This window comes from Tamandua tetradactyla, chromosome 19 (assembly GCF_023851605.1).
Source record: "Tamandua tetradactyla isolate mTamTet1 chromosome 19, mTamTet1.pri, whole genome shotgun sequence".
NCBI lineage: Eukaryota > Metazoa > Chordata > Mammalia > Pilosa > Myrmecophagidae > Tamandua > Tamandua tetradactyla.
This window is the reverse complement of record NC_135345.1, coordinates 9,749,767-9,764,458: the sequence shown is the minus strand read 5'-3', so window position 1 is coordinate 9,764,458 and position 14,692 is coordinate 9,749,767. Positions and strand designations below refer to the sequence as shown.

General features: G+C 37.7%; 1 protein-coding gene across 1 annotated transcript in view; it reads left to right on the top strand.

Annotated features, from left to right (window-relative positions):
* The window catches only part of CLNK (cytokine dependent hematopoietic cell linker), a gene marked incomplete at its 5' end in the record, with an annotated part of 238,387 nt that overhangs the window by 204,076 nt on the left and 19,619 nt on the right, over window positions 1-14,692 (top strand). The window contains 2 exons of the mRNA XM_077136401.1: window positions 10,880-11,007; window positions 13,109-13,183. Of these exons, the coding sequence (XP_076992516.1) occupies window positions 10,880-11,007; window positions 13,109-13,183 (203 nt within the window). The remainder of the gene's footprint in view (window positions 1-10,879; window positions 11,008-13,108; window positions 13,184-14,692) is intronic.

Sequence of the window (14,692 nt, the reverse complement as noted above, 5' to 3'; positions counted from 1 at the left end):
CTCGGAGTTGTTTGCAGGATTAATGACATAGTGTGTGTATGTAAGTAAATGTATATGTGTATACATCCACATACATACAAATGTGTAAAGACCACTGCTTGGCATATAGAGGGTAACTGATACATTTTAGTACCCTTCCTTCTTTTCAGCATCCCCATTTCTCCTCCAGCGATTCCATTCCCAAGTCACCCCATAGACCTCCCTGACCTCTATCAGGTCCTCATTTCTCTTCAGCCATATGCCATCTGGGCGTCATGTTGGAAAACTAATCTAATAAACTCATTCTCACTAATGTACACATTGTTAATAAATGCTTCCCTAGAGGGGATTCCTTTTTAAAGGGAGATGGCCAAAGTGGGAAGTGATGAACCCAAGGGACTCATTCTTTAAGAATCAAGTGTCAGAAACAGCAGCTCATGCAACCAGAGCTGGGTGTATGGAGACAACACCATCTGGAACATCCAGGTGGAAGTTCCAGGGGCTGAACGGACCCAGAAAGGGCATCAGCTATGGAGGTTCTAAGACTATGTTATAGGGATGCTGAAATGGAACCACAGCTTAGAGAGGAATCCAGAGTCTTAACTTGGAAGACAAAATCATGCACAAAGAAAACACAAAGAGCAATTCAAGAATGCAACAGAGTTTTAGTGAAACTAATGGCCTTCACAGACATAAGTCTGGTCAAGCAGCCTAGAACTATGATAGATGATTGGTACTACTCATAGTAGAAGAAACATGTTGATTAAGGAAGCAGCCCTAGGATGGACAGGGGAATCATATTGGCTGAAGGCTTCCCCCAGGGCCTCTAAAACACCATTAATTAATCTCTCTGCAGCAAACATACACCAAGCACATGATATGTATCTAAAATTAGACAGGGGCCTAAGAGAGCAGAATAGAGTCTCAGCTCTTCTATCAACCAGTGCTTAGGCCCCTGCCATGCTTGTCCATCAGCTTATCGAGTAGATGCTCATACTGGGAAATATTCCCTTCTGTAGGGTCAGTGCTTGGCACAAATTAGGTGTAGAAAATAATGCACAGTCCCTGTACTCAGAGAGTGCTCAAGATCTAGTGGGGCCCTCTAAGCTTACAGGTTTTAACTCCAACGCCTCAGGTGTTTAAGGCGGGACTTTTCAGGTAGAATATTATTTGCTTTTCTTATCAACACTGAGATGAAGATATAATCCTCATTTTACAAATGAGAAAAGCATTTTGGAAAATTGTAGTTCAGTTGCTATTTGAATTGAATTAAAGAATAGATATTCTTTAAAATAAATGGCTTTTTTCTTATGAAAATTATTTTTAACACTGTATATAATGTTAAATTAAAATTTTTAAACGAACATCTGTGGAATACCTGCTTAAAAATAAAATATTTTGGTATAAGTTACAAAAGAAAGGTCTAAAGCTGTGTTTTTATAATACTAACTGCCCTGGCAGTTAATATTTATTGAGTGTTTAGTTTAGGTTCAGGCTCTGTGCTAAGCACTATATATATAATAATTTTTAAATATTAGCTATTAGTCACATCAAGATGATTCTAAACCCATATTTATTAGAAAATTCTGCCTTTATTATAAAAGCCCTTTTTAATTAGGTCACCTGGCCTCAAATTTTTTGATCACCTATTCACTGTTCTCCCCAAGTTTCTCCCACTTTATCTTGTGTCACTCTCTTCATTTCTGTGCTTTCCCACATTGTTATAGAATACACTAGAGTTATATTTGATGGGATTATAAAGTTCAAATGCGATGTTTTATATAAAAAATTCTTTCCAAAGATTAGCTGCTACCATTAATTTACAATATGATCAATTAAATATTTGTCATGGGATATATGCTCAGAATTTCATTCATTCATTCAGCAAAGATCTCACCAAGTATTTGGGGGGAAACTGCATGGTAATATTTTTGTTTTGTTTGTTTTGCTTTATTTGACTTATTCTCTATAGACTACAAATGCAGAACTGTTTTCAACTGCTCTATTTCAAGTAGGATTTTTAAAATATTCAAGCAATGCATTCAGGCTTGAAAAATAATGAATCAGTTGCCACTATATCATGAAAAATTCATAATCACTGAATACTATTATGTATACTACCCAAATTAAGTAATAGGAACAGCTGATAATGGTTATCTTCCTCTCTCAAATATGTTATTGTTTCAATTCATGTTGAAAAGATATTTATGGCCATTTAAATAGTAAGTTCCTATACACGGTTTCGCTGTAAATTTTTTTTTTTTTTTCACATGGGCAGGCACCAGAAATCAAACCTGGGTTTCCGGCATGGCAGATGAGAACTCTGCCAGTGAGCCACTGTGGCCCACCTGTTTCACTGTAATTTAAAATAAAGTTTTTAAAGACATTTTTTTTTACATATTAGTATAGCTCTGTCAGCTTTCTCTTGGTTAGGATTTACTCGGTATATAGTTCTCTGACCTCTTATTTGCAATATCTCTATGCTATGACATTTTAGGTGTGAAATTAGCACATACCTGGAATTTTCAAACTAATCTGTATATGCTTTATAAATGCTAAATTAAAACCTTTTATATTTCTGTGATTACTAATATTTTTGGATCCTTTTAATATAATTTTGTGCCTTCTTTAACCCACCTTACTTTTTTATTTTTTTTAATCCACCTTACTTTTTATGGACTTTTTGTTTCTTTTCCTGCGATATATTAGATCCATCTCTTCCTTATTCCCCTTTCTTTCTCTTTCTTGGAAGTCTAGTCTTCTATTGGTTACCCTTAACATTTTTAATGAAGCATACTTGAACTTAAAAGATCTAACGTTCATGTCCTCTTGGCAAACAATACCAGAAAATCAGAACACTTTTATTCTGCACTTTGCCTGGAAGGTGAGTTCCTATAATCACCTTATTTCATGCATAAAATAAAACTTTAAAAGGAAGGATGCCTTTAGCTTTATTCCTATTTTATAAGTCATAAATTATTGTGTGAAATCAACATACTATGATGAACATAATTTAAATGTTATGTGATCAAACACAGTCTTTTCCAACAAAGATTTTGATACTATGATGCCCTGTAACAAACGCTCTTCACATCAAAGATTTAAACTACAAATCTTGGAACCATTAACATACCTCAATGTTTCAGGAGTGCTTTGTTCTTCTTAGTAAACTTTAATAAGAGAAACTTGGCTTTTTGATGACTAGAAGCAAAATAAATACTGATATCACTGAAGTGTTATGGTAACTTACTTGTAAATAGTCACTCTTGTTTTCTTCTTCTTGCTAACAAAGTACAGTTATCCCTTCCACACAGAGGGGTTAGGTTCACCATGGACACCCCCACCCCACCCCCATGATCTGGAAAACCACAAAGAATATTTCGGCCCTCCCTTCGTACCAGAGACGTCTGAATTTTGTTCATTCTCTTTTATGTCTGTTTTACTCCCTGATGAGGAGGTTGAAGGAGGGACGTTGTATCAGGTGACCTGTAGACAGCAACACCTTCCACATGGGATTCCCGGGGTTCGAGGTGGCCAGGGCGTTGTCCAGAAGCAGTAACACCTTAAAAGGGTAATCCTTTGCTGGCAAGGTGTTTTCTGACCTCTGGCACAAAACACTGATGGAACCTGTAAAGGACAAGTGCTTTGGTCGTCCATGCTTTCGAACTGAGAATTCAGAAGACTGACAGCACGCATGCTTTCTATCTGGGCGTCCACAAGACAGACAGCTGGTACCGTCCTTTCCGTTCAAAGCTCGAGGGTTATCAGCTTTCTATATCAGCTCTGTCTTTATTATGAACCCTTCGTTGGCACATAATAGCAGGGTTACCCTATCCCTTGCAGCTTTGGAACCTGGGAAATGGTTCTCTTTTTGGCTGATGCATGTCCTCTGAGACTTTTTTTTTTTTCAATAGAGGACAGTTGCATCAGCATTGAATATCTCTTCAATTTGATGCTTTTCTCTTCAATCAGTTTCTTCCAGATTTCAGGAAACTCCCTAGCTGCCTCTTGATCAGCAGAAGCTGCCTCACCCATTGCTTTTGAATGGTTTAAGCTAAACCATTTTTTAAATTTTCAAACCGGCCTTTGCTGGCCTGAAAATCGGTAGGGGTAGACTCTTCACCTTCATTTTCCTTTAAGGAATCAGATAAGGACTCAGCCTTTTCTCATGTGATGCCAGAGTCTTATCAGAATGCCTTTTTATAACAATTCTGCACAAAAAAGAATGTTGCACTTTTTCTGTGAGAGAGGTGCAGATCTCCTGATTTATACAAATGCTTTGCAGTATGCACAAACCTTCAAGTATAGTCCGCAGCTTTCCCAAAACTCCTCAAAAATTCCTATTTAATTTCTTATTCTGACCGCAATATACTGAAACTGCTATGGAGAAAATCACTATGTAGGAGGGATTATCTGCATTTTAGTGTTTGTCTCGAAAAAGTGCCAGATCAAAAATATCCATTCTTTCAAAATTCTACTTAGGCTGCTAATCAGGGTGGTAACTTTGGTTACATTTCCTAGACTGAATTCAAACTATAAAGCTTATAATCTTGCTTTCAGACTGATCAGTTGCCTTCCATTTTAAATGTTAATATTATCCAGTATTTTAGTTCTACATTGTTTTTAGCCAAAAAAGACACTTTAATGGCTTTTTTAAAAGCAGTTTTATTGACATATATTCACAAAGAGTACAATCCATCCAATGTGTACAGTCAGTGGCATTTAATATAAGCACAGAGTTTGCATTCACCAACATAGTCAATTTTAGAACATTTCCATTACTCCAAAAAGAAAAAACCCCATACTCCTGAGCAGTCACCTCTCAATCCCTCTATCCTTTCCCAGCCCTACATAGCCACTAATCTAATCCTCTCTATGAATTTATTTATATTTACATTTTATATAAATGCAATCATACAATATATAGTACTTTGTGTCTGGTTTCTTTCATGTAGAATAATGTTCTTAAAAGTTATTATTTTTTTAATGGGCGGGCCGCGGTGGCTCAGCGGGCAAGAGTGCTTGCCTGCCATGCCGGAGGACCCCGGTTCGATTCCCGGCCCCAGCCCATGTAAAAAACAAACAAACAAACAAAATATAATAAAATAAGAAAATGTTTAAAGATGTTTCCCTTTCTTCCTCCTTTCCTTCCTTCTATCCTTCCTTCCTTCTCTGTCTTTCTAAAAAAAAAAAAAAGTTATTATTTTTTTAATTAGAGAAATTGTAGGTTTACAGAAAAGTCGCGTGAAAAATATATGTTATATATACACCCTATTGTTGACACTTTGCATTAGTATGGTACCTTTATTACAATTTATGAAAGAATATTAAAATATTACTGTTAACTATAGTCCATAGTTTATATTAGGAACATTTTCCCCATATACCATTGCTGTTATTAACACCTTGTAATAGTGTCATCATTTGTTATAATTCATGAAAGAAATCCTTATATTTGTCCTATTAACCACAGTCCTTCATCCATAACATTTCCATGTTTTATCCTCTAACTTTCCTTCTAGTAACATACACTATTCAAAACTTCCCATTTCAACTATGTTCACGAGCATAGCCCAGCACTGTTAATTATACTCACAATAATGTACTACCATCACCAACCATTTCCAGACATTTACAGTCAACCCAAATAGAAATTCTACCCAAATTAAGCATCAGCTTCCCATGCTTTGCCCCCATGCGATCCTATGCTAACCTATATTCTAGATTCTAACTCTGTGAGTTCACTTATTATAATCATAGCAGTGAGATTATACAATATCTGTCCTTTTGTGTCTGGCTTATTTCATTCAACATGATGTCCTTAGGTTCATCCATGTTGTCGCCTGCATCAGGATTTCATCCCTTCTTACAACCGAATAATATTCCATTGTATGTATATAACATGTTTGGCTATTTACCATTTGATGGCTGCTTGGTTTGCATCCACCTTTCAGCAGCTGTGAATAATGCTGCTATGAACACCAGTGTGAAAATACCTGAGTCGCCGCTTTCAGTTCTTTTGGGTATATACCTAGTGGCTGTGGGATTTTTATATATATATATATCCTTTATTGTATTGAAGAAGTTTCCTTCTATTCCTACCTTTTGAAGTGTTTTTATCAAGAAAGGATGCTGGAAAAAAAAAAAAGAAAGGATGCTGGATTTTGTCAAATGTCTTTGCTGTGTCAATCAAGACGATCATGTAGTTTTCCCCTTTGATCAGTTAATGTGGTGTATTACATTAATAGATTTCCTTGTGTTGAACCACACTTGTATACCATAGATAAAATCCACTTATCATGGTGTATAATTATTTTAATGTGCTGCTGGATTCAATTTGCAAGTCTTTCGTTGATGATTTTTACATCTATATTCATTAGAGAAATTGGTTTGTAATTTTCTTTTCTTATAATATCTTTATCTAACTTTGGTATCAGGTTGATGTTGGCTTCATAGAATGAGTTAAGTAGTATTCTTTCCTCTTCAATTTTTTGGAAGAATTTGAGAAAGACTGATATTAATTCTTCTTGGAATGATTGGTACAATTTACCTATGGAGCCATCTGGTCCTGGGTTTCTCTTTTTGGGAGGTTTTTGATGACTTATTCATCTCTTCACTTGTAATTGGTCTGTCGAGGTCTTCTATTTCTTCTAGACTTACTGTGGCTTGTTCAGGTGTTTTAGGAATTTGTCCATTTCACTACATTGTCTAATTTGTTGGCATATTAGTTATTCATAGTATCCTCTTATGATCCTTTTTATTTCTGTGGGGTCAGCAGTAATGTCTCCCTCTCATTCTGATTTTATTTGTATCTCCTCTCTTTTTTTCTGTTAGTCTAGTTAAGGCTTTGTCAATTTTTATTTACCTTCTCAAAGAACCAACTTTTGGTTTTGTTGATTCTATTGGTTTTTTTTAATTCTCAAATTTCACTTATATCTGCTCTAATCTTTATTTCTTTCCTTATGCTTGTTTTGGGATTAGTTTGCTTTTCTTTTTCTAGTTCCTTTATGTGTACAGTTAGGCTTTTGATTTTAGCTCTCTCTTCTTTTTCTAATGTGTGTGTTTAGGGCTGTAAATTTCCCTCTCCACACAACCTGTGCTGCAACCCTAAGTTTTGATGTTGTGTTCTCATTTTCATTCATCTCAAGATATTTACTGATTTCCCTTGCAACTTCTTCTATGGCCCACTGATTATTTAAGAATGTGTTGTTTAGGGTGCATGGATAATTCAGCGGTAGAATGCTCACCTTCTATGTTGGAGACCTGGGTTCTGTTCCCAGACCATGCACCACACACACACCCCCAAAAAAGAATGTGTTGTTTAACTTCCATATATTCGTGAATTTTCCACTTCTCCACCTGTTGTTGATTTCCAACTTCATTCTATTATGGGCAGAGGAAGTGCTGAGTATCTTCCTCTTTAAAATTTATTGAGTCTTTTAAAATGTATTGAAACTAGTTTTGTGACCCAGTATGTCTCTATCCTGGAGAATGATCCCTGAGCACTTGAGAAGAATGCACATCTTGCTGTTTTGGGGCGCAATGTTCCTTCTGTATATGTCTGCTAGGTCTGGTTCATTTATCATATTATTTAATTTCTTTGTTTTCTTATTGGTCCTCTGTCTAGCTGTTCTAGCTTTTGAGGCAAGTGGTATATTGAAGTCTTCAGTGATTATTGTAGAGACTTCTATTTCTCCCTTCAGTTTTTAAGTGTTTGCCTCTTATATCTGGGGGCACCATGGTTAGGTGCATAAATGGTTATGATTGTTACTTCTTCTTGGTGGATTTCACTTATTGTTACTACATAGTGTCCTTCATTGTCTCTTATAACAATTTTGCATTTAAAGTCTATTTTATCTGATGTCAATTTACTTAGCCCAGCTCTTTTTTTGTTACTGTTTGCTGTTTTGTGCCTCTAGTGTATTTATAATGTTTCCAATTGTGCCTTTCATTCCATAATTTCTGTTATGTTTCTTTTTATACTTTTAAATTCCTCTTTATGCTCACATAGGGTCTTCTAAATAGGCTTTTTTTTTTTCTTTTTTGCCATATTTTCTTTCATCTCCTTGAATTGATTTAGGAGATCTATTTGAACATCTTTGATTAATTGTTCCAAATTCTTTCTCCCCCAAAGTTTTAATTTTGTCCTTTGACTGGCCATATCTTCCTGTTTCTTAGTATGGATTATAGATTTTTGCTGGTGTCTAGGCATCAATTATCTTGATGAGTTTACTCTGAAGGTCAATTTATCTCCCTTGCCTTGAGTTTCATTGTTGATTGGCTTGTGTTAAGGCTTTTCTTTGACAGTTTTCTTTGGTTCAACTTATTCTAGACATTTATAATTGCCCTTGTTTGACTGATCAGATTTTTTCAGCTCTTCTTCATCTGATGTTTGTCATGGATATCCTAAAATGTTATACTGTACTATTTTTGCAATTGTGTTGCGGGGTGCACTGAAAGAGAAACCACGCAATTTAAAACTGCAAGCCAATTTAGAGTCTTTATTAGCCGGCCGGCAACTGCCTCAGAACTTCCAAGAAGGAAGATTCAGAGAGCAGCCCCCAGAGGTTTTCAAGGTGTGCTTACAAAGGCTAAAATCATGTTGTGGTTTTGCAGTTGCTAGCAAGCAAGCCTGATCATAGAAGCAGAAAAATGCCGTTAGCTGTTGCCAAAACACATCCCGTTCCCTCAGTTTCCTAACATTGGTTATTGTTTAACTCTTGGGGACATTCCGCCCCAATGTTGTGGGGACTTTCCCTGCTTGGACCTGATTGACTGCTCCTGCTTGAGCCTGATTGATTACTCCTGGCCTTCCACAATTGTTTCACCCACAGGAGAAAGCTTCTTTCCCTCTCTTCCTTCTCTGGGAATCTTGATCTGTTCTGTTTGTTTTTGTTTTGCCTCTATAGTTTTTCTTAAAACATTCTTTCATTACCTCTAGCTACTTTTGTCTGGAGGGCAAATTCTGGGAGAAGGGTCACTCTGGAGTAGATTTGCCCTAGTCAGTATTTCCCAGTCAGAATGGAACCAGAGATCCATTAATGGGGTACTGATCCACCCCAAGGAGCCCTGGGGAGAGGGTCACGAAAGATACTGAAAAGCTTTTTTTGATGACTTCCCAAATGATATTTTCCTGGCCCTCCCAGCAGACGGTGTCCTTCAGCAAACTGTTCCCCACATCCCTAAGAAGGCACTGTGTCTTTAAACCTCCTCTGCCTCTTTCCCTGTTGGGACAGAGTTGAAATGATGGCTGCTGTGTTCCGTTTGGGATGAGCTGAAACTGCAGCTCAGAGCTGGCACCCAGCAATCCAAATTCACTGATCAAAAGCCATGATCAGTGCTTGTCTGTGACAGTCCCCTGTTTCTTTGGAGAAGAGGACTTCCACGTCCCTCTCCATCTGCAGCAGTCAGCTACCAGACCCAAGGTGGCCTACCTCAAGTGTGGGCGATAGGTGCAGGCAGTTGTTGTGAAGCAAGGTACTCACAGTTCTTTACTGCAGTTTCACAGCTTCTTCCTCTTGCTCTTCTCTGGATGCTGTACAATGCTCTCTGGGCCTCTGGAGCCCCAGAACAGTTGTTCCAAACAGTTCCTGCCTGTATACTAGCTATTTTGGAGAAGTTCTGACGCTCCCTACTCTTCCATCTTCTTCTGAAGTTCTCCTAGTATGTCTACACTGTTTTTATTCTCCCTAGGATTTATGACTGTTTTATACAATTAGCTATTGTTTAAAATTTCTGACATATTTACAGATGTTTATCTTTTCTTCCCATTCCTTCTTACAGCTCACTCCTTCCTTGCAATCTTATTTTCATGAAATTCATCTTTTAATTCATCTTTCTAGAAGAGCATGCAGTGGAAATATGTTATTTTGGTTTAAGAACATAAAATACCACATCAAAATTTAACAAACTTAGGTTCTCTAATTTCTCCATCCTCACCAAATGTAAAGTATAAAATCTAAAATGATATCATTGAGCTTTTTGTACTCTGTTATTTAAAAATCCACTGGTCTGTCTTTCATTTTGAATGAATATTTAGGCCACATGTAATTTTGTAGCATGATGCAGTAGTCATTTGAAAAATAATGATTCACAGACTTGGGCAGGTCTTTCAACTGTTAACCTATGTTGTTATACAACATTACAAAAATCACATTTACAAATAATACCATCATTCTCATCAGAACAGTCTAACTGCTAGGATGCTATTATTCTTACTTTGGCAGATACAGATTTTCCCAGATTCAAATTTCCACTTGAAATATCTAAATTTATGATCAGTACTAAATACTGCCATTTGCTTTCCTTAAAGTGACCAGCTCACTTTGTTCATTTTTAATAAAATGTCTACCAATACACAAGTCGAAATAGCCATAATTTATCTGTCAGTCATTAAGTTTAAAAAGATGGTTTCATTTAAAAAATTGTTTGTTTAAGTTAAATTTTTTTTAAAAAAAAGATGTTTCCTGAATTGGGAATGAGCTTGTCACAATTAAGAACATGAGCAGAGTTCATCACAGCCAAAGAAGAAGGAGCACGGGAGACAGGGAGAGATTGGTGAGGACGGAGAAATTAGAAAGCATAGATATTCAGGGTCTTACCGGCAGAGGTAAAAAGTCTGGGTTTTCTTTCAAACGTAAAGGAAACCACAGAAATATTTAACCAGTAGGTAACAATATCAGAATTTATATTTTCACAAGACTTCTGTGGGTGCTGTATGAAAAGGGTGTGGGAAGAGCAGAAGTGAGAGAGCAGTACAGCAGTGGTACAGTTATGTTAGTAAGCTTGGTATTAGTGTAGACCAAGAGAAAGAAGTGGATGGGTCTGAGTTCCATGATTAAGGGAGACAATCTGAGAAGGTAACAAAATCATATTTAAATATGAATTTATTTTTTCCCAGATCATGAAAGAAACCTGCAATCCTATTCTCCTCAGAGATGTCCAGTCAGCTACATCCCTCATGAAAATAAGCTATCCTATAAGAACGTAGGCTGGAGAAAACCCTTCCCTGCAAGGTCTGATGAAAAGGTAAAACAGTCACTTCTCTGCCACATCTTTCTAGATATACTTAGCATCAAATTAGACTTTCTTGAGCAATGACTAAAAGGAAATTAGTATGATTAACTTGAAATTTTTTCCTCCTGAGTTTTTATGTTAAAAAAAATTTTTTGCTTTAATACATATTATATTATTCTTTTAACAGATTCTTTAATGTGAATATTGCCAGATTCTCAAAGTAGTTTTTCAATAATCCAAAAAAAGAGACATTTACACATGTGTTCTGTATTAACTAGCTGTTCAATAATCTTTTGAGGGATTAATGGAATTTACATGTTTGCAACTATTTCTCCAGCAAAAGATCCACATATTGCATAACTCATTCCATTTGAGCAGCCCAATAACCATTTATTGAGCACTTAAGTGTTAGAGAATGTGCTAGAAGTTATTATTTCTGCCCAGAGGAGATTTACAGGGAGGAGAAGCACAAACAGCACAGATACATTCTTGCTTGCCCTTTATCTATGCCCTGGTCTCCTTCTAAAACACAGTCCATCTCTGGTCAGTTCTTCCCCAGACCAGTTTACACTTGTACTTGTCTCATAAATTCTGCAGTTCAAGTTAGGGTTTATAGGACATTGTTATAAGAAAGAACAAAGAACCCTCTTAGAATAAAATTTTCTTTGTAGCCTGGGTACTCTTTTCTCCATCACTTCATAACACTATTTATTAAAGTATTTAACTATAAAGCATTGAAGGATATGCTTATTCTGTGTCTCCATCCTGTATTCTTGTATTACTCCATTAATTGGCATAGCATTCACAAGGGTTTTTAAGCAGAAGTCCGGCATATAAAATCTCTCTATAATTCCTCATAATCTACAATTCTTCAAAATCCCCACAGGACCCTAAAGCCTTTATATTTATGTTAATTTCTACCTCAATTTGAAAGAAGCCTCATGATCTTAAATTAAATTTTGGGAAGTTCTTTGCACACATTTCTTTGAATGTCCCTTAGTATTTGCCTCGGTCGCTTTCGCCATGCTGTCTTCTTCATAAGCACTTCATAAGAACCCCGGGTTCTAACTTGATGTGTACCCAAATCACAGCCCCTCTCAGAGAGCAGGGTCCCTACAGACGTGAAAGAGGCTTGGTCAGATCAGGGTTCCCCTGGCTTCAATGATCTGAACATACCTTTATGATTTGTGACATGTTCATGGCTATAAGAATAATATTTACTTAATAGTATTCTTAAAGTTGGCTCTTTTTTACTTAAATATATGTGTGTGTGTGTGTGTGTGTGTGTATATATATATATATATATTTAAATAGAAACTTTATATCACTACTCTAAAAGAAAAAAAAAAAAAAAAACAGTAAACAGTATCCCATACCCTAGATGGGAAGTAATTTCCCTGCAGACAACCCAAGGCAGTTTCACTGTGGCAGGAACCCATTGCCTGCTAAGGCTCTCAGCATGAAGACTGCTCTTCTGCTGTAAAAGGAGACATTAGAAATGTCAGGCACACATTAAGGCCCTACTAGCACCAAAATGAAGCCTCCCCCTGGAATTATCCGGAGAGCTAGAAAGAGACTGGAAAGGGGGATAATTCTCTCCTCAGGTGATGCAGTTATTTCATGCTGTGTGTGAGCACCTCCTAAACTCACCAGCCATCCCTCACATGTGGCTTTAGGCAGGTGTACAAAGATTCTCCCTAATGCACCTGTCCCTTCTCTCTCCCTTCTCCGTTTATGATGGGGGCATCTCCCCTGTCAATCAGCTTGGTAGCTACAAGTTCAGAAAGCATGGCTTGATATATGACAGCTCTCCGTTCTGAGCGTGGTGAAGGGCCTTTCTCAATCGATGCAGTGAAATTTCTGGAAATGTTCACTGACACAGGCTCATGACGGTCAATTTCATAATTCCTAAACTGCGGTTACTTTACTTGTGTCCATTTTCTTCACACATATATGAGCTTCTCCAGGGCAGGGGCTGCATGTATTTACTGCAGGTTTACTGTAAATTACACCAAAGTTGGGCACTGGTGGAACAAAAGTAAAAGTAAATGAATTCATTAATCATTAGTATTTCCCTTTGACCCCAAAACTCATTATTGACACTGTACTGCAGAACGCTCAGCACAGCTGGTACATTGGAGAACACAGTCGCCAGGCAGTCGAAGAGGCATTAATGAAAGAGAAGAAGGTAACTTCCTGTTCTGGCCTATTATTATCGCATCTGATGTCATCTTATGATTTCCATCCCATGGGTAACAGGACATAATAAGCAGTGAGCTTGGAGGTGGTGGTTCTTAATAGCCGTGTGTTTCTCAAAGCTGGGGAGGTTGTAATTGAAAAGGGGGTTTAAAATGAGGATAGTTGCAAATGAAGGCTTGGTTGCACCATTTATCAGCTGTGTGACTTCCACAAGTCCCTAGGTATCTTGAAGTCTGAGTTTCTTTATTTGTAAATGGAAATATTAATTGGCCTATCCTGAAGATCAGTGGGGAAGCTGGGCCACTATTGTTGTGCCTTCTTTCTGTCTTCTTCCAGTTTCATCTCCTTACTGAAGGCCAGTCAAGTTACATGGGGACTATAGGTCTTTCCTTCTGCAGGAAAGGAGCACAGGTCACCAATATTGTAGAATCAGGATAGATTAGGATATGTGTGGCAACAAACAACCTCCAAATCCCAGCTGCTTAGCATAACCAAACTTTATTTCTTGCTCATCATCCACATTCAAGACAGGTTTGGGAACACAGCCCAGCATGTGCTTCCACCAATCAGATAGCGGCTCTTAACACCCCGTCCCAGAAGGGAAGGATTTCACCTCTGCTCACATTTCATTGGCCAATGTAAGTCATGTGGCCAAACCCAACTTCAAAGGGGGTGAATGAAGAAGGGCAAAAGGAGAAGAGACCTGGAATACATGTGAATAAGTCAAACTATGGCCACTATCGTCAAAAACAACAAATAGTTATTAGGAAAATAACGTGCAAAGATCTGTAACAGATTGCTTAGAAGTCATAGAAAGGCTCTAAAGACCGATGTGACATCGAGACCTACCTCAACTAACCAGTGCAGTGGGCATTGTTGAAGAGGGAAATAAAATATAAATGAATTAGTTCATTAGTGAGTAGATGAATAAATGATAAGTCCCCAATAAACTCTAACAAGACCTAGGTACCAGAATTGATGTTATAAAATTAAATGGTATGTCAGTTGATAAAGCATCTTGAGGAATAAACGGAACGATCCCACATCCTAAATGAGGAGACTGAGGCTAAGCAAAGTCCCGGCCACACGGAGGAGAAAGTGGTAGAACCTGCATTCAAGGCCAGAGCTCTTCCCACACAACTGCAGCTAACTCTGGCAACCCATTACAGTTCATTGCATCCTGGATGGGGAGTCATGGGTGGCCACTTTCCCTGGGTGATTTCTCCCCAGGAGAACCCTTCCTACCCTTGGTATGGTCCTCCCCAAGGGATCCTCCCACATTTACCTCTCTCTGGCATCATGGCAAGAGCTGTGGGGCTAGATGCCTGTCAGCCCACGTTCCAACCTGGCTACTCTCCTTGGCTATTCACCGCACTTTCTGGACCTGTCTAGCATTGGAAAAACTGCTCTTAGGAAGCCTTCTTCCAGATGCCCTGCAGGAATTGTTCTCGAAGAGCGTCATGTGTGTTACCTAATGTCCTTTCAGGACATTCCTACC